The sequence below is a fragment of the Leuresthes tenuis genome, unplaced genomic scaffold (genome assembly GCF_036924035.1).
Source record: "Leuresthes tenuis unplaced genomic scaffold, fLeuTen1.0.hap1 SCAF_14, whole genome shotgun sequence".
Lineage (NCBI taxonomy): Eukaryota > Metazoa > Chordata > Actinopteri > Atheriniformes > Atherinopsidae > Leuresthes > Leuresthes tenuis.
Genome location: NW_027325368.1, coordinates 864,879 through 885,805, shown reverse-complemented (window position 1 = coordinate 885,805; position 20,927 = coordinate 864,879). Strand labels below are relative to the sequence as shown.

At 40.3% G+C, this 20,927-nt stretch overlaps 2 protein-coding genes across 2 annotated transcripts; both read left to right on the top strand.

Annotated features, from left to right (window-relative positions):
• Nucleotides 1-307: 307 nt before the first annotated feature.
• LOC140268491 (uncharacterized) lies at nt 308-8,030 on the top strand. The gene is made up of 3 exons (XM_072363398.1): nt 308-563; nt 1,403-1,723; nt 5,806-8,030. The coding sequence occupies exons 1-3, from the start codon at nt 392-394 to the stop codon at nt 7,128-7,130; spliced, it is 1,818 nt and encodes a 605-aa protein (XP_072219499.1). The 5' UTR covers nt 308-391; the 3' UTR covers nt 7,131-8,030.
• A 4,245-nt stretch (nt 8,031-12,275) lies between these two features.
• LOC140268504 (uncharacterized) lies at nt 12,276-16,166 on the top strand. Its single transcript, XM_072363412.1, has 2 exons — nt 12,276-12,575; nt 14,557-16,166. Exons 1-2 carry the CDS (start codon nt 12,404-12,406, stop codon nt 15,861-15,863), a joined length of 1,479 nt encoding a protein of 492 aa, XP_072219513.1. The 5' UTR covers nt 12,276-12,403; the 3' UTR covers nt 15,864-16,166.
• Nucleotides 16,167-20,927: the final 4,761 nt, after the last annotated feature.

The following is a 20,927-nucleotide window of genomic DNA, read 5'->3' as shown; positions in this document are numbered from 1 at the left end:
TTACGTTCAGCTGGATTGTTTTTTTCAGTTATTTAACGTTTATTAATTTTTTACATCACATAGTTTGTTTAATTAATCATCTATTGCCACTGTAGCATTGTTGTTGTCAGTAGTGAGTATTTTATATCTATTTAGCAATATAGATATAAAATTCCTTCTGCCAATTCTGTTTTTTAAAGTTCTTAAAAACGTTTTACAAAAAGAAAAGTGAAAACATGTACAAGGTAGAACCAAAGTTATCTCTTGTCTTTTCCTGCCGGAGCTTCACGGTGTGACACCCGCCGGAAGTAAACAATCCAACGGTCCCAGCAGCGTGTGGTTTCTTTGTGTCGGACCCAGCAGGAGGACGGTGGTGTTGTCTGAGCTGAATATCTGAGTGTGAGCAGCAACAATGTCTTCAGCTCAGCATCTGAGAGAGTTTATCAGCCAGCGACTAACTGCTGCTGCTGAAGAAATATTCACAGAGTTTGAGAAAACCATCGTCCAGTACGAGGAAGAGATCGACCGTCAGCGCAGACTGCTGGATATCACCTGGAAACCCCGAATAAACTCCCACACAGCAGGTACGGAACACCGGATTAAACCGTGCGTTTCTGTTTCGGAACCAACTAAAAGATGAAGCTGCTCTATGAATGTTTTTGAGTCTCACTGAATAAACTGTATTTACTCACCTTTGATTTAATTTTCATCAGCATCCAACATTTCTCCTACTTCGCCTCAGACCAGTAGCTCAGAGCCTTCCTGCCTCCCAGTACAACCCCAGGTCCAAAAGGTTTGCGTTGCCATCAGTAACTCTGTGGTTTTAGAGAGAAGTCCAACAATACCAGGCTGATCAAACTGATTGAACCTTCAGATGATTCTAAAGAAGAGTTCTCCGAACACATTTCATGAGGTTCCATAGAAAGCACAGCTCATATATTTCAGACCGCTGTGCTCAAAGTACGGTCGTGTTCAGCCAAGTTGGCTCTTATCTTGTCCACTACCTTAATAAACACTGCTTTAATACTTGATGTCTGGATGGCGGAAAGAGAGAAATTACCGGACCGGGTCATTGGACCATTTCTTTTCTCATGTGTCTATGCATGAAATCTTTTAACTTATCGACACTTGTTTTTAATCATTTTAATTATTTTATTTCTTTCTATTTATACTATTTTACATATTTTTAATGTTTCTTCTGCTCCAATGCTTTTATTTTATATAAAGCACTTTGAATTGTTTTGTACATGAAATGTGCTACAAATAAATTTGACTTTGACTTTTACCGGCCCGGGTCATTGGACCATTGGTTATGTTGAACCCGGTTTGTATTTGAGTGGCATATCAGCATGTAGAGCCCCGCTAATGTTTTATACTCAAATATTTTTAGTAATTTCTTATCTGTGTCCTTTTGTTCCTCCAGAACAATCACAACAACATGTTTATATGGACCAGAAGGTCCTCAGTGATCAGCTGCTCTGGAACCAGGAGAAGAACTCCAGTCTGGACCAACAGCAACCAGAACCTCTTCAGATTAAAGAGGAACAGATGGATCTCTGCACCAGTCAGGATGAGGAACAGCTTGTCCTGAAGGAGGAGGCTGATACCTGCATGATGCCGCAGAACAAATCTAAATGTGAACAAGCAGTCGTTACTGGAAATGTTCAGTACGAGGAGGAGGCTGACCCTCAGCACAGACTGCTGGATGTCACCAGGGAACCCATAATAACGGTACACATAATAGGTACGTAACACCAAAGTGGTTTGAATGGCAGAACAAATGGATGACTGCAAAAATTATTATTATTAATGAATCTCTCCTTTTATAAATGCTTAAATCTATTATTGAATTTAGAGTAATTTAGTGTACAAAATGAAAGGAAAAGTGACACAAACTCTTTGACCTTATATTAATTATTTTATAATTATATCCAATCTGGATCCATTTTTGGCACCTTTACAGTCTGAAGGATGTTTCTGTTTCTGTATTTATCAGACGCTTTTATCCAAAGCGACTTACAAATGAAGATATAACAGCTCTATAAAAAGCTAACAATAAGCTACATAGAAGGAACCCAGGAGTCCGACTCTGTCAGAGGGGACAGAGCAGAGATAGGGTGCAGGCATAGAAGGAAGTGCAGAAAGATAAAGTGCAGAGATAGAGGGGGTAGGGAAGTACAAGGTAAGTGCTGGGATAGGAGATGCTCTCTGAAGAGCTGGGTTTTCAGGAGCTTCTTGAAGATAGACAGGGACGCCCCTGTTCTGGTAGCGCTCGGTAGGTCATTCCACCATCGTGGGACGACACATGAACAGAGTTTGGATTGTCTTAGGCGTGGTGTAGGAGCTGCTAGACGACAATCCTGGGACCAACGGAGGGACCCAGTTGGGACAGAAGCCTTTGCAAGAGCATTCAAGTAGATGGAGCCGCTCCATTAAGCTCTTTGTAGCTAACATCAGGGACTTGGATCTGATGCTAAGGGCAGCCAGAGGAGCTCAATGAACAGAGGGGGGACGTGTTCTTTTAGGCTGATCCAAGACCAGATGCACCGCCGCGTTCTGGACCATCTGCAGAGGTTTCACAGGCTGGAGACCAGTTAGGAAACCAGTTAGGAAACCAGTTAGGAGAGCATTGCAGTAGTCAAGGTGGGAGATGACCATGGCCTGCACCAGGAGCTGGGGGGCATGTTGGGTCAGGTTTGGTCTGATCTTTCTTATGTTTAGTAATGCAAAGCGGCACGAACGAGCAACCGAGGTAACGAGATCTTTGAAGGTTAGTTGGTCATCAATCATGACACCCAGGTTTCTAGCAACCTTTGATGGAGCAAGAGATTCAGTTTGAGTATGAGAAGCCATGTGATCGGATGATCTATCCCAGTGAGTTGGTGTATATGGCAAAGAGAAGAGGTCCCAGTACTGAACCTTGAGGGACCCAGATTGGTTTGGGTTAAGGAGGTTGTTCTGTGAGAGGTAATCGGTGACCTGCTTAAAGACCTTTTCAATGATTTTAACAGAAACGGGAGGAGAGAGACCGGCCGATAATTCTCCACATGAGTTGGAGGGAGGGAAGGTTTCTTGAGCAGCGGTGTAACCTGAGCTTGCTTGAATGTGGTAGGAAATGTGCCCGATGTCAGTGAAGCATTAATCACATGCTGCTGCAGTTACAGTAGGAGCAATGGATTGGAGAAGATTAGTAGGGGTGGGGTCCAGCGGGCATGTAGTAGGACGGCTACATGTGAGGAGTTTAGACACACTGCTCTGAGTCAGAGGGGTGAATGAGGAAAATGATGCAGTAGGACTTCTGTTTGCTTATAGCTGCCACTTTGTCAGTAAAGAATGAGGCAAAGGTGTCTGCTGTTCGATTGGTAGGCTGGATGTGTTTCTAAATAGTTACTGAAAATCCTTTTTTTTTTTTTATCATGGTTGAAGTGTTGTTGGAGTATCTGCAACCAAGCTTCAAAAGGTTGTGCTGTGGGGGTGGAGGGCCAGTTTAAAATCAGCGAGACTGTCCGAAGCCTGAATCCAACGCCAGGTACACCAGCCTTTCAAGGCTTTAAGGAGCCTCCGGAACATCTGTTGAATCCCAGTTGCCTGACAGATTTCCACACATCTGGAGCATACCTCCCAAACTCAAACTTGATGGTTAAAACTGTGAGCAGGTGCTGGAGAAGGTGGAACTGGACCAGGATATGTTCAAGAGTCATTCTGATGCTGCTGGGCAGTAAGTTTGATCTGTCAGTAATATGCTAATTTAGGTTGAATTCAAAACTTTTTTTCATGCTTGAAAATAGACACTCGCAGGGCAGGTTATACTGATGCACCTGTGGGGGAGCAGAGCAGATTGTGATCTGATAAACAAATAAAACAGAATCTGTTTCTACCTGCAACACTTTCTTTGGAAGACTTTCTCCTCCATCCAAAAAGCAAAAAGATGGAAGTATTACTATAATGACAAGAATATGGTGTACGTGCGGCTGGTTCCAGTGAGACACGTAGCAGCTGTCATGTGAAAATGAAAGAGTGAAAAGTAAGGAAACTGCATGACTTCCATATGATGAGATTCAATTGAATTGAAAAATATTTTGTTTATCTCAAAGGAAAAGTATAGAATGATCTCGTGCTAAGTAAAAGTAAAGTTGCTTACAAACATATTTACCCCACTATGCACTTTTTTTAAAATTAGGAAAAAAACTATTTTAAGAAAATGAAGCGGTGCATGTTCTCAACCCCTAACCCTTTTCTTGTTCACCCCCTTTGCTATGAAGCCCCTGGATAAGATCTGGTTAAACCTCACACAATTGGTCCACCTCGCAATTATAAATCTGCTTAAAAACTCATACGTGTACCTGACATGCCTTTGAAGGATACAACTATATATTATATATATCATATTTCTTTAGTGTACTGAGGATGAATCTGCTCATCTGACCCACCTGTCAGCAATTGATACCAGCCATCCCTGTCTATGCTAAGCAATATTAGCAACAAGTGCTAATATTAGTGTAATTTGACCATGCATTCAGTCCTTGTATAACCAAAGTAGTGTGTCCTCATTCTTGGTCCAAAGTCCAAATCTTTCATTGTGCATGTTTCAAGAGTCAAGAAGCTTTATTTATCCTTTAAGCTTTATTTATCCCGAGGGAAATTGCTGTGCAACAGCTATGGTTGAAGAGGGAAAGTACTAAATCAAATAAAGCTAACATAAAATAACATAAGTAACTGAATACAATATGTGCAAATTAGCAGCCTCAATAAAAACAATATATACAAACAAAGTGATCTTGAGAAAGTGTCAACCTGTAAGTTTGTGACTCCACCAGGGCTGCCCCTCATCACCGATCCTGGTTGTGGTTTTCAAGGAAAGGATCTGGAGGTGTAGTAAGGGAGAGGAGGGCGTCTGGTTTGGGAACCTCAGGGTTACATCTCTGCTTTTTGCAGATGATGTGGTTCTGTTGGCTTCGTCAAGCCATGACCTTCAGCTGCTCTTGAGCGGTTCACAGCTGAGTATGAAGCAGCAGTGATGGTGAGTTGGATCAGAGATGGACAGACGGATCGGGGCTTCGTCAGCAGTAATGAGGGCGCTGCTCCGGTCCGTTTGGTGAAGCTGAGCCGGAAGGAGAAGCTTTCAGGTTCCTGCTCCATCTTTCTTCCAACCCTCACCTGAGCTCACAGATCTGGGTTCTGACCCAAAGAATGAGGTCGTGGATACAAGCGGCTGAAATGAGTTTCCTTCAGAGGGGGGCTGGGCTCAGCCTGAGAGATAGGGGGAGGAGCTCCACCATCCGGAGGGAGGAGCTCCACCATCCGGAGGGAGGAGCTCCATCATCTGGAGGGAGCTCAGAGTAGAGCCGCTGCTCCTCCACATAGAAAGGAGTCAGCTGAGGTGGTTCATCTGGTTAGAATGCCTCCTGATCGCCTCCCTTTGGAGGTTTTTTTGGGCACATCCACTTGGGAGGAGGCCCGGGGCAGACCAAGAACTTGCTGAAGTGTCATATGTATATATTCATTCTGTCCTGTAAAATTCCTGATACCCCCATACAGCATTATGTAAGTATATCATCACCAAGAAGCATTACAAGCCTTGCCTCCATTTTCTCTCCCTTTTGTTTGAATGTTTTGTACACTGAGCTTTGCTAATAATGGTGTTGGAATGCAAGAGTCCCTCATACTGGTGCAACTGAATAATGTAAATGTTAAAATTTGATTTTAATATGTAAGACAAATGTTAACATTATAGACCCTGGCTGATGGTTAAAACTAGAACATATTTGCTCAATAGGGTTATATCCTCTGATCATATTAGTAACCATTTTCTTATGTCCTTCCAAGAATTTCCTCTGCATTGTGTCTGCAAGGAGGAGGAGGAGGTTCCCACCAATCACAGGCTCTGTGAGCAACAGAGAAACTCCAGTCCACAACAGGAGGAACCAGAACCTCTACAGTTTAAAGAAGAACTGAATGAGCACCACATCAATCAGAAGACAGAGGAGCTGGAGGCAGGTGCATTTATTGTGACTTCTGTTGATGAGGAAAGCAACCACAGCGATCCAGAACCAATTAAGGACCAACTCCTCTCTCACAGCTCTTCTGTTGTGGAGTTCCAAGAACAGGAAGGAAACAAGCATGACAAAAACAAAATTAACAGTGAAGATTTAGAAAACTCTTCCCTGAGTCTTTGTGAGAAATCTTACATTTGTGAGACCTGTGGGAAAAAATGTTCTGACTTGTCAGCATTTAAAATACATTTGACTGCCCACACAGGTAGGAGGAAATCCTACCTTTGCAACACTTGTGGGAAAACATTTAATTACTTATCATCACTAAAATATCACGCCACAACTCACACAGGTAAGAAGCCATATTCTTGCAAAATATGTGGTAAATGTTTAAGTAAAAAGAGTAGCTTGTTGGGTCACATGAGAACTCATACAGGTGAGAAGCCATATTCTTGTAAAATATGTGGAAAAGGTTATTGTGGAAGCAGTAGCTTGTTGTACCACATGACAACTCATACAGAAGCGAAGCCATATTCTTGCAAAATATGTGGAAAAGGTTTCAGTCAGAGTTACATCTTAAACCACCACATGAGAACTCACACTGGTGAGAAGCCGTATTCATGCGAAACATGTGGAAAAGGTTTCAGCAAAAGTAGTAACTTGTTGAGCCACATGAGAACTCACACAGGAGAGAAGCCATATTCATGCGAAACATGTGGAAAAGGTTTCAGCAAAAGTAGTAGCTTGTTAAGCCACATGAGAACTCATACAGGAGAGAAGCCGTATTCATGTGAAACATGTGGAAAAGGTTTTAGGCAAAGTAGTACCTTGTTGTACCACATGAGAACTCATACAGGTGAGAAGCCATATTCTTGCAAAATATGCGGAAAAGGTTTCAGTCAAAGTAGTAGCTTAATGCACCACATGAAAACTCACACAGGAGAGAAGCCGTATTCATGTGAAATATGTGGAAAAGGTTTTAGGCAAAGTAGTACCTTGTTGTACCACATGAGAACTCATACAGGTGAGAAGCCATATTCTTGCAAAATATGCGGAAAATGTTTCAGTCAAAGTAGTAGTTTAAAGCACCACATGAAAACTCACACAAGTGAGGAATCAAAATCCTCTCCTGGAGTCGGACAACAAACACAGATATGACACAAAACAAATGTATTTAATAGCTGAACATTCTGGCTTTGGAAAAGATAAAAACATGAATGTTAATTGCATTTCTAAAAGACTTTTGCAACCCGCTAACCCAGTTGATATTTTGTCCATTTTCACTAATTCAACTCAATTCAATTTCATTACCATAGCACCCAATCACAAATGTCATCCTGAAGCACCTCAAAAATGCAGTTAAATTCAAGCCAACTGAAATCCAATTTAATGTAAAACCATCACATTATTGTTAACTTTCAAAGTTGTATAATGCCAATTAAAAACAGACTGTGTTCTCCACAGACATTCGTAGATGATGACAGATCAACAGTCTCCATTAAAGTATTCAAAGCAAACCGGCACAGAAAAGCAGGCCAGCCTCTCCACTCACACAGAGCCACACAATGCTGTTTCACACTTAAAGAAACAAAGAAGCGTCCAGGTAGGCTGGTATGTTTCTACAGTCCAGTATTTAGGTCTGTGTCTGACCAAAAGTAGAAGAATAAAACAGCCAAGAATCAAATCTGTTTGGTTACTTACTGTTTTTTATAACAGAAAGTTCAACTAAGTTCTGCTCACAGCTGCGTAGAGGCGGAGGAAGAGTTCTCTCCAGGAGAGAAGAAGGTCTGTTTTGCAGCAATTCCGATCACACTTCCTGTATTTTGTCCTGGTGGACATACAATGAAATGTATTAATGATTATATGTCTGTAAATGTGTGCAGGAGTCTGTGAAATTATGCATGATACTTGTTCTTGTCTTTGTCAGACCTTACAGGCTGCCATTGTGTTACATGACACTCTCGCAAAAGCTTGTTATTAAACCTTTTAAAGTCCTCGGTGGTGTCTTTATGTCAGATTTCTCACAGTTCTACCTGAAAGTTTATTCACATATTGTAGAGCTGTAGCTTTTCACCATTTTGTTAATAGATATACTTTCATTTATTCTATCTAACTAATCAGATCAACTGTTGCTCCTTTTTAGAAGAATAAACTATTAGATATTATTGTGTGTTGATCATTTCAAATTTCAAATGTTAGTTCACAAACAGCAGCAGCTCTGCACAGCAGAAATAGTTGATGGAGGAGAAGTGAGTGTTGCTCTGTCAGCATACATAACACCAAAGTGGTCTGAATGGCAGAACAAATGGATCACTGCAAAAATGTCATTAATCCCTTGACTTTATGAACAATAGATTTGATTACTTACAGTGTTAAAATGAGAGGAACACTGACTGAAACTCTTTGATGATATTTTAGAACTCCACCTAATTTGAATCCATAATTGAATCTGATTGCATCACAGGTCTTCCAGGACTTGAGAAACTTTACTACACTCGGTTGGATCCAGGTTGCATGATGTTTTCATTTAATGTGTGCTTAAAGGCAGACAGAACAGTAAGTTACAGAGAAAAGGACGGTTCAAAGTCATTCTTTTCACTTCTTTCTCATCGCACACTTGAATGTGTGATGGTATATTTCTCCAGACGGACAGTCCTGTGCTTCTGTTTCTTGTTTATTCTTGTCTTGCTGTTCAGGATTTTTGTCCCATTTCTTTCTTTTGACCGGTGATGCATAGACACCAGCTGATTCCAACACAAGTTTCGTCACCTGTTCTGTGTTATATGCGGGTTCTTTCAGCAAAATAACTATTGGTAAAGTGACACCTGGACCTTTATCTCAACAGCATCTATTTTAAATTGGATGATGTAAATTCAATTTGATTGTTTGACTTCAGCTACACCAATCAGATTCTTTTCTGCTTCCACAGCAGCTCTGTCTCTGTCTCTGATCTTTACTGCTTCATTTCTCTGTTGTCTTTGTCATCAGTCCAATGACTCAACAATCAGTGCTTTAACAGTGCGTGAGTCCCTCTAGTGGATGTTGTGGAGTATTGTGTTGTCTTTGCTCCAAAGGTTTTTGTACAGAGTTTTGGTGTTTCCTGTCACTGTGGGCCTCACAGCACAGTAGTACACAGCAGAGTCTGTTACTGCAGCAGAGGAGATCACCAGATCCATTTGTTTTTTATCATCACTCACTTTAAAAGACAGTCCAGGTGCATCGTTCTTTAATTTCATTCCTGTTCCTAAATGAGAGATCAGGAACTCTGGTGGTTTTCCTGGATATTGTCGATACCAGTAAAACTGATCACTGCCAGTTGCTGTTTGATGGTAAGTGTAGGACAGAGTAACAGAGCTGCCTTCTAAACTGGACTCTTCATCCTTGACTGCAGTGAGTTGTTCACAGCTGACACCTAAAGGAAGAGAGAAGTCAAATAACTGAACAACAAACATAAAATGCTGAAATGAATCTTTGAAAGAATCAAACAAACCTGTTACAATGAGTAGAAACAGCAGAGTGAATACAAATGTCTGCAAAGACAGCATGTTGAATAAAGGTAATGTCTGTGGTTTGTGTGTTGAACTGTGTTGAATGTGGAAGTTTGTGTCTCTTCTATAGTTCAGTAACAGCTCAGCTCCTCCCTGAATCTCTCCTCTTTGATCTGTAGTTTCTCTTCTCTCAGATCCTCTTCCTCCTGCTGCATCACTGTGAGGAACCCATACGCTATATCTTTGTGACCTGAGGAGTTGATATTTGTCATTGTTTTATAACAGGAGTTTATAGGATGGAGCACATTTTCATCACTGCAGTGTTTTATCATTTGCTAAAAGAAAGAAGACAAAAATCAGCATCAGATATTCTTCAGATTATATCTGAAGTCACGTCAACATGAACAAAGGATTAAACCAGATATAATTTCACCTGATTTATGTAATTGAAGGAGGAAATAAAAGATTCTTTGTTCGTTTAAAGTGACAAAGCATGGACAGGCAGTCTGAGCAGACTTACTGGGAGCCTGAGAAAGTTGTCCGATATGTTTTTGACTCATATCCTTGTAGAGCAAGCATCTCCCATGGATGGAATATACACATGATTCACTAATCAGTACAATTACAGGACGGTGACCTTTTGAGTGGGCATTAGGATACCAAACACCACATGATTTAGAGTTCCCTTCAATGCAGAACCTCTTAAATCATTGCCATGAGGTCTGGAGGGAGACCAGTAACACTCTTCGATCTTCTGAAAGTTAATACTTTAAAAATTCCTTATTAACTGGACTGGAGTGTGGAACAAGGTTATCCAAACAGAGGAGGAGAAATAACAGATAATCCCAGCATGGTTTTCACATGCAGAACTTTGAAAAACAATTAAATGCTTTACTTACAAAATTATTAGTATTTAAAAAGCAAACAACAGGTGACAAGCAGCGGTCTTGTAAAATATGCGGGAAAAGTTTTACTCAAAGTGATCGTTGTTGGGACCTCACAGAAATTCATACAGCTGAGAATATTCATTTTTTGAAGTGTACAAATGAAATTCATCACAAAAAGTAAAAATGATGGAAACATTCAAAACTGAATGAAAACTTAAAGCACTGCTGGTAACGGATTCAACTATTGTGTATGTTTATTGTATGTTGCACAATTTGATGGCTGTGTGATCTGAAAGGTGGAGTTTATGCTTTACTCAATATTTAATGTTCAGATGATTTTGTTTATAAAAGTTTATAATGAGGAGCTTCATCGTCTTAAATGTTCTGTAATTATTGCCGGAGTAACAGTATAGATAGATATATTATTACCATCTACATTGGTTGTTTCCATATGTTACAAAACTTTAATCTGTCTTTTTTTCTCATACCTGTTTTTTCTACTTGATTAAAAAATTACAACCACTTTTTTGTAGTTTACTGAGAATCTAGGCTTCATCATCACAAAGAGTTTAGTGATGCAGCAAATGTATAATGGTTTATTTTCACTTTTACAAAGAATTTCGACTGTGTTGTCACAAACAAGATGAACAGTGCGTGAGTCCCTCTAGTGGATGTTGTGGAGTATTGTGTTGTCTTTGCTCCAAAGGTTTTTTTACAGAGTTTTGGTGTTTCCTGTCACTGTGGGCTGCAGAGCACAGTAGTACACAGCAGAGTCAGACGGATGAAGCTCCTGGATCTTCAGAGGAACTGATCTGAAGGTGGAATTCAGACTGGATGAAAATCTTTCTTCTTGCACTGTTTTCCCCTCTCCAATCTTAAAGCGACTCAGAATGAATTCAGGGCTGTTGTTTCCATCCTGTTTGTAACAGAAGAGATAATGATTTGTTGAACTGGTGTTATACAGACAGCCAAGAGTTACTGTCTCTCCTTCAGCAGCAGTCACATCTCTTTGTGGTTGCAGCACGTTGTCTTTTTGTGCTCTGCATTCTGTAAAACACAGACAAACAGTATCAGTGTCACGTTAAAGAATCATGTCAGTGTTGGATTGATCAAAGAAACAGAGCTGCGTTCACACCAAGACACATAGCAGCCAGCAGCCCTGAGATGAACAGAGGCCTCATGTCTGCAGTGCTGAGTAACTGTGAGCTACAGCAAGTATGAAGAAGGCTGTCGTCTCTGTTCAGTCTTCATCAACACTGAGTTGGTGGATTAGAAGGAGGAGCCTGATCACAGTGACAGGACTCATTCACAGCTCTGTGAGTCAGCTCCTCCGACTGACAACTTTACACTCAACACATCTTTGTGCTGCTCTGCTTTCATGGTACAACTTGTCTTGTATGTTGCCCCCATTTGAAATTTCAAGTTTCTGTTTTAAATCAACTACAGATTAAAATTCCCTTCATGTGTTTTTTTCCCCATTTGATCGTGTGGAAGATTGAATTAAGACCAAAATAACTAAGACTTTTTTTTTTTTTACCAAATTAAAACCTTATTTTGAAGAATTTACATTATTCTTTTGAAAGATTTTTTTTCTTTTTACCAAAACACGCTTATTTGAGCATCTTTTTTAGAAAGTACTGAAATATAACATCAGTCTCTGTTTTTTTCTCTGTCATTGGCGACATACTAAACATTCATCAATAAGTTTTTCAAACTGCTGCGCTTGTAAAGAATCGGATCTATTTTTTGTGCTTATGTTCTGTTATTCCTCATTTGTTACTATTTCATTGATGAACTGTTAACTGTTCAGTATCTCATTTTGTCCCGAGGATTAATGATCAATGAGAAATTACACAAGAGGTACGAAAAGGTTTCAAAGACGTGGAAAGAGCAACTGGACGGAACAATATGTGCTCTTCCACCGGAACTTCAAAGTGTGACACCCGCCGGAAGTAAACATAGAAACTGTCCCAGCAGTGTTTTCTGTCCTCGTGTGGGACTCAGCAGGAGGACGGTGGTGTTGTCTGAGCTGAATATCTGAGTGTGAGCAGCAACAATGTCTTCAGCTCAGCATCTGAGAGAGTTTATCAGCCAGCGACTAACTGCTGCTGCTGAAGAAATATTCACAGAGTTTGAGAAAACCATCGTCCAGTACGAGGAAGAGATCGACCGTCAGCGCAGACTGCTGGAAATCACCTGGAAACCCCGAATAAACTCCCACACAGCAGGTACGGAACACCGTGATGGGCTGCATGAACTCACACATGAATATAAGCACCTGGTGATCTGAGGTTTCACCTGCTGCTGAAATATCAAATCATAGAATTATAAAAAAATATAAAAATATATAAAAATACAAAATTAAAGGACAATTTCAGGGTGGAATTGGTCCAAATTGATGTTCGGCTGCTGACACCCGAACCAAGCGTTTAAAAAACCGTAAAAGCTATTTCCTGTGTCAAACCCAAAACTGTTCTTTATAGTTGTTGTGTTGAAGTTGTTCTGATCAGGAAGGTTCCCGCAGATTCTCGGTAAAAAAAAAAAACTGGAGCATCTTTTTATCCTTTAGGAAATAAATGAGTTAGACTACATGTCATTCAACAGCAACAAACAGCATCTTTGTAGGGAAACACTGACAGGGAAAATAAGCCCTATTGCTCACATTTTGTGCATTCCATCATCAGCCACCAGGATAAACTGCTGCCCTTTAACCACTTCACTACAAAACTACAACCTGCTGGGATTTCAGCTCCTCTCTCTCAGCAAAAGGACTGACGTGGACAAGATTAAACATGCAATTTCTTCTATTCATAGTCTTCGCAATTGAATACAGTAAAATTAATCGTACAAATTTAATTTTGTTGAGTTTTGTTTGTTGTATGGGGGTCAGCACCGTTGCCTCACAGCAGAGGGTTCCTGCTGTTTTTTTCTGTATGGAGTCTTCATGTTCTCCCCGTGTATACGTGGGTTCTCTCCGGCACTCCGGCTTCCTTCTGCCACCTAAAGACATGTTAGGTTAATTGGCTAAATTGACCCAAGGAGTGAGTGTTTTTGTCTCTGTGTGGCCCTGTGATGGACTGGTAACCTGTTATGGGTTATAACACACTAGAGATGCAACGGTACTCAGTAAAAAATTGAACTGTTCGGTCCGCCCTGTACGGGACGACCCCTTATGGTGTGTCCGCGGGTTTTCGGTTTTGCAATTAATTTTGCGCTGATGCTTTACACGTGTGCCTGTCCAAGCAGGTTAAAAGACTGTTGTGACCCACGCACCCCCCTCAGTCACACTGTTGTAACTGGAGGCGGGTTCAAAGTGCAGCTCGCACACGGAAGCAAAAAAAAGAAAACAAAGAGGCGTGGCACTAGCAGAGTTGAGACAGAATTTTAATTTAATTTCATTTCATTTTAATTTTACCATTTGAAAGTTGTGTTTAGTAACTGTTAATTTGAAAGAAAAGTGTTATCATTCAGTACACCAGTGATATGTTACAGTTTTTGCTGACAAGCAAAGTAAAGAGAGAATTTCTGGGAGAAAAAACAAAAGGACAAAACACTACGGAAACTGAACCGAAACCGTGGCCCAAAAACCGAGGTACTGACCGTACTATGGGTTACCATATAGGTTAACATATAGGTTATAGGTCATACCGTTGCACCCCTAGTGTCTCGCCCTTTGACAGCTGGGATAGGCTGGATATTTGGTTTGTTGTTGACATGAAAGCTTTTTTGGCAACTTTGTCATTTTACCTCAATGTGCAGTTTAAGAAACATCCATGTCTTTTCTTTAAAAGAGTATATTCACTTGATGTCCCAAGATTGGATTTAGATTTTATTAAGTCTTTAAAAGTTTTACATTTAACATGTATATGTCTGTAAACACCAATGAAATATTGAGCTACCTGATATATGATTGTCATTAATGACTGTGAATTTAGATTGTTGAATCCTTAGTTGTTTAGTTTGAATGTGCTTTCAATGTGGCAAATGAGTTTGATAATTTGATCCCTGACTCTCCCAATCCACAAATCGCAGTGTCCTCTGTCTGTGCCACTGTTGGTCCGACCATCTTGCTAATGTTTCTTAATGTTACTTGAACTTAACTCACATTTTTTCTTGTTTTTCTACCCTATATTTTTTGATACACTTGCACATTTGATCTTTGCAGAGGGTTAAAACTAATACCTTTGTTGCTCCTCTTTGTCCTTCCAGAGATCCTACAGCAAAGTACTTTTAAAGAGGAGCAAGATGCTACTGCCACTGACAGGCAGATTTGTAACCCTGCGAGGAACTCCAGTCTATATCAGGAGGAACCAGAACCACCACAAATTAAAGAGGAACAGGAAGAACTCTGCATCAGTCAAGAGGAGGCACAGTTTGTGCTGAAGCAGGAGACTGATGCCTCTATGGTGACTCAAGCTTATGAGAAAAGCAACCACAATAAACTAGAACCAAAAAGTGATGAATTTCTCTCTCACAACCCCCCTGTAGCTCAGGGCCAAGATCAGGAAGGAAACGAGAATGAAGAATTTTCTATAAATGCAGAGATGACAAAGAGGTCACGTCATAGAAGAAGCTGCCGTGACAGTGCAGAGAGCTCCTCCATGTCAGAGAGTCTTTTTAATGCGGATCCAGGTACAAAGTCTGCAAATTACCATGTGTGGGGAAAAGCCCTTACGCATGAACCACAAATTAAGAATCATCATATTGTCCATACACCAGAGAAACCATCTTTGTGTAAAACCTGTGGGAAACTATTTACTGACCCATCACTACTTACAAGGCATATGGCAACTCACTCAAGTTTAAGCCGAGGTAGTGATTTACTGTGCCATATGAGAACTCAAAAGCGATGTTCTTGTAAAATATGTGGGAAAAGTATAAGTAATATCTATCACTTAAAAATTCACATGAGAATCCACACAGGGGAAAAGCCATACCTTTGTAACACATGTGGGAAAAGATTTTCTGACTCATCAGCATTTAAAAAGCATATTGCAATCCATTCTGGGAAGAAGCCACATTCATGTGAAATATGTGGAAGAAGTTTCATTCATGGTTATAAACTAAAGGTCCACATGAGAGTCCACACAGGTGAGAGGTCTTACCCTTGTAAGATATGTGAAAAAAGATATACTAACCTACCAGCTTTAAAAAACCATACACTTACCCACATACTGGAGACACCTTCTTGCAAAATATGTGGAAAAAGTTTCAGTAAAATCTATCACTTAAATGTCCACATGAGAACCCACACAGGGGAGAAACCTTATCTATGTAACACTTGTGGGAAAAGGTTCTCAGACTCATCTGCATTAAAAAAGCATAAAACTATTCACACAGGCGAAAAGCCATATTCTTGTGAAACATGTGGGAAAAGTTTCAATCAACGTTCAAATTTGACAGTCCATATAAGAACGCACACTGGTGAGACACCATACCCATGCAACGCTTGTGAAAAACGATTTAAAACTCCTTCAGGACTTAAAAAACACACAAAAACTCACAAACAACTTTGAAAAACCCACATAGAGAGAATAATGGAATAATACAAAATCTTTCAGATATCTGATCCAGTTTTTATTTTTATTTTTTTAAGAGTATTGGACATGTATCAATCATTTTCACATTCATGGAATCCTTGGGAATATTGGAGAGAATTTGGACTCATTATTAAGCTTCATTGTGGACTCCAACATAAGCCTGAAAAATTAAGAACCAGACAAGTTCCTAAACATTTCTCCTGCCCAATCAGTATTGTTGAACCTTGATCGATATTCACAATTATTCATTTTTTTTACTTAAATTTTTACAAGTTAATGTTTACAACCTCTGCAACTGAAGTTTACTGTGTTAAAATAAACGTGCTTTTAATGATTAAAGTTTGTAATTTATTAATATTTGTTATTAGAAATAGAAAATTATTTGCTAATGTCTTCCCAACTTTTAGAAAACCAGGCAACAAATGTTTTATGGATCTGCATGTCTAGAAACAATGCATACATCTTTTCCCACACATAATCTGGTTTTTTACAGAAAGAATGCTATCAGTGTGTACTCAACAAATACTATACTGCCAGAAGTATTCGCTCATCTGCCTTTACACGCATATGAACTTCAGTAACATCCCATTCTTAATTCATAGGGTTTACTATGACGTCGGCCCACTCTTTGCAGCTATAACTTCAACTCTTCTGGGCAAGCTTTCCACAAGGTTTAGGAGTGCGTTTATGGGAATTTTTGACCATTCTTCCAGAAGCTTATTTGTGAGGTCAGACACTGACCCCACACCATAACCCCCCCTCCACCAAACTTTACACTTGGCACAATGCAGTCAGACAAGTACCGTTCCCCTAGCAACCACCAAACCCAGACTCCTCCATCAGATCGCCAGATGGAGAAGCGTGATTGGTCAGTCCAAAGAATGTGCCTCCACTGCTCTAGAGTCCAGCGGCGGCGCCCGTTACACCACTGCATCCGACGCGTTTCATTGCACTTTTTGATATATGGCTTGGATGCAGAAAGTTGGCGACCTCTACATCCGCTGACCCCGCTTTGTCATTTTACGTGGCCGACCACTTCGTGGCTGAGTTGCTGTTGTTCCCAATCGCTTCCACTCTGTTTTAATACCACTGACAGCTGACTGTTGAATATTTAGTAGCGAGGAAATTTCAGGACTGGACTTGTTGCACAGGTGGCATCCTGTCACGGAACCACGCTGGAATTCACTGAGTTCCTGAGAGCGACCCGTTCTTTCTTAGATGTTTGTAGAAGCAGTCTGTATGCTGAGGTGCCTGAATTTATACACCTGTGGTCATGGAAGTGATTGGAACACCTGAATTTAATTATTTTGATGGGTGAGTGAATACTTTTGGCAATATAGTGTATATTAGTATATATTGTATACAATATAGTTTATCTGTCAGAACTGGTTATTAGAATGAATGAATTAAATGATTTTTCTAACTATGATCATCATCAGGCTAAGTGGTTCCTGCTGTTTTCCTGATCTCATGTATTGATTCCAACAATAAATCTTTGTAAAGTGATAATGTCAGAATACCACTGAAGTCTGTAGCCATGAACTGGTTCTACTGGATGAACATCAGTTGTCTGAAAACATGAATTCTGATCAAATCCAGAGTGTTTGCAGCATCATGCAGCTGTTTCCTTGTTGATGTGGATCTGCTGCTCATGTGAATCCTCCCACAGTGTTTCATTAGCAGCTGGAACCACAGTGACTCTGATAAAACAGGAATTAGCAGAATCCATCTGATATGAAGCTGTGGTTTGAATACCACTTCCCTCCTCTTTGAAGAGTAGTCAGATATCTGTGTTCAGGTTTTTGTACAGCCTCTTCTACACTTTGTATCACTGTGTTTCTACAGCACAGTAGTAGAGAGCTGTGTCTGCCAGGGTTAGCTTTGTGATGGTCAGTTCAGTGGATGTATCTGTTGTTTGGGAGCCATATCGTTTATCTGGAATATATTCATAACTACTCAGGGATTTTGCTCCTTTCAAGAGTATAAACTGAGGAGCCTGAAGGTCAGAATGATGTTTGTACCAGTGAAGCCGAACATAGCTGTCATCTGTCTGATATGTACATGTGAGAGTGACAGATCGTCCTTCTCTTCCACTGACTTCATCTTGTTGAGGAGAGATTGTGTCTCCAGCTATTAGTCCTGGAAAAAGTAGAGAAAATGAAGCCATTAGACTAACATTGTCCATGAGGCTGAGAGGAGAAGACAGTGGAAAATGTCACCTGTACAGTGTTACTCTGTGGACATTCACAACTAAATCAACTGTAGAACTCTGTCAGTTCAATTTACAAGATGATCCAAACATGATTTTCATTCTATCAGAGCAAAGAAAGAAGAAAAGTAGTGAAATGCAGTCTGTATATCTGGTTAATGCAGCAGCTTCAACAAAACTTTAATCCCTGTTCTTAAACTCACCTATAATGTGAGATAGAAGCAAAAAGAGGTGAAGCAACATGTCTTTGGAGTTCTTAAAGCCAGACAGACAGCAGATGAACAATGTTCTTCCACTGCAGTAGAATGAGGAAGAAATAATGTCATTGGATGAGCTGAAGTTCAGTGGGCGGGGCCCATTACCTGTTGACATGATTGTTTGACTTCAGCTCAACCAATCAGGTTCTTTTCTGCTTCCACAGCAGCTCTGTCTCTGATCTTTACTGCTTCATTTCTCTGTTGTCTTTGTCATCAGTCCAATGACTCAACAACCAGTGCTTTAACAGTGTGGGAGTCCCTCTAGTGGATGTTGTGGAGTATTGTGTTGTCTTTGCTCCAAAGGTTTTTGTACAGAGTTTTGGTGTTTCCTGTCACTGTGGGCTGCAGAGCACAGTAGTACACAGCAGAGTCTGTCACTGCAGCAGAGGAGATCACCAGATCCATTTGTTTTTTATCATCACTCACTTTAAAAGACAGTCCAGGTGCTTCATTCTTTAATTTTATTCCTGTTCCTAAATGAGAGATCAGGAACTCTGGTGGTTTTCCTGGATATTGTCGATACCAGAAGAAATAATCACTGCCAGTTGCTGTTTGATAGTAAGTGTAGGACAGAGTAACAGAGCTGCCTTCTAAACTGGACTCTTCATCCTTGACTGCAGTGAGTTGTTCACAGCTGACACCTAAAGGAAGAGAGAAGTCAAATAACTGAACAACAAACATAAAATGCTGAAATGAATCTTTGAAAGAATCAAACAAACCTGTTACAATGAGTAGAAACAGCAGCGTGAATACAAATGTCTGCAAAGACAGCATGTTGAATAAAGGTAATGTCTGTGGTTTGTGTGTTGAACTGTGTTGAATGTGGAAGTTTGTGTCTCTTCTATAGTTCAGTAACAGCTCAGCTCCTCCCTGAATCTCTCCTCTTTGATCTGTAGTTTCTCTTCTCTCAGTTCCTCTTCCTCCTGGTTAACCGTCTCACAGCTTCATCTTCAATCATTGTGAGATGAGGAGCTGATATTTGATACTGTTTTATTACAGGGGTTAAAGGATGGATCATTTTTTCACTGTTTGAAACTCGAGGACTCAACATTTTTTCTTCATTGTAATATCTAAACCAGCTGAAAATACCGAGGAGCACATGATGCTGTTTGTGAAGTGATTGGCTGAGAAGTAGAGACGGAAAGAGTTTCAACTTGAGTTCCACGGTATAAAAACGCATTCCTGGAGTTAGTTTTTTAACGTGGTTTCTGCACAAAAAAAGCTAAACAATTGTCAAGAAAGTTCTCTCAAAATTAACCCTAACCCTAGGCTGAGAAAACACAAAACATTTATTCTTTCAGCAAGGAGACAACATATCAGGAAGCCCAGAGTTGTCTGAGTTGAAAAAAATATACAATCGCTATTTATGTTTATTACGAGCCACACAGGGTTAAGAGGCATTGAGTTCAGACAGAAGCCAAACACAAAACAACTAAAAGATTGTAAAGATAGTACTTCTGTTCTTTTCACCTCATGATATTTTTCTAACAAATCTGCAAAAATAAAAAGCAAGGCAGGATTATAGTTTGGCACATAAACAACTTTTAATTTCCCAACTTTTGATTCCATAAAAATGTGAGTTTCATGTTTGCATTCATCACTGTAAAGAGTAGAAGGTCCTACTGAGGATCAAAATGATCCTATGGAAATTACAGATGAATGAGCGTCATCAAGCTCTGCAGTGGCCTGATAAGGATCAGAAGGAACCAAGATTTCCACAGATGAAAGAGGAACAGGAGGAAGCAGAACCTCTGCAGATTAAAGAAGAACAACCCATGCTTGTCCTTGGGTCCCAAACTGACAGGTAGCGGTTCTTCTGGTATTCTGGTGGCTTTCTGTTGGTTTGCTTTCATCATCATCATCACCTTCTGGATTATTATCAATGTGCTTGATCTGAAACCTTCTTATCAAACTTTTAAAAAAGAAATATGTGATATTTAATGTCATGTATTCTGTTGTTCCTATGATTCTCATTTTAGTCATTTTAAATTGGAGGCAAGGGACTCTATAGAGGTTCTGGGGACAGTTTTAGACAGATAAACAGAAAGAAGAGCATTTTTATTGCTGTTCTCTGCTGCTTGGCAAATGGGTTAGGGCAGTGTTTCTCAATTCTGGTCCTCATGACCCACCGCCCTGCATGTTTTTGATGTTTCCCTCCTCTGCCACACCTGATTCAAATGATCAGCTCGTCATCCAGCTCTGCAGTGGCCTGATAAGGAGCCATTCATTTGAATCAGGTGTGGTGGAGGAGGGAAACATTGAAAACAAGCAGGGCGGTGGGTCATGAGGACCGACATTGAGAAACACTGGGTTAGGGTTATGCATCAGATCAGTAAATGAGGGAATGCTAAACCCACAGTTCGGTGGGCTGTGTCGCATCAGAGAGTCAGTGAGGGTGGAATTCAGGGTGAACCAAAGAAGAAAACTCCAATCCAAACCACCCTCCTGGAAAGAGTTCAGTTTGAGTGGACAAAAACAACAAGTTTTATGTTTCTAACGCAGGTCGCTCTTCTTGTGCCCTGTGAGCTTCCGTAGCTGCAGATACCCTCACCACACACTGTTCATTGTGTGGAA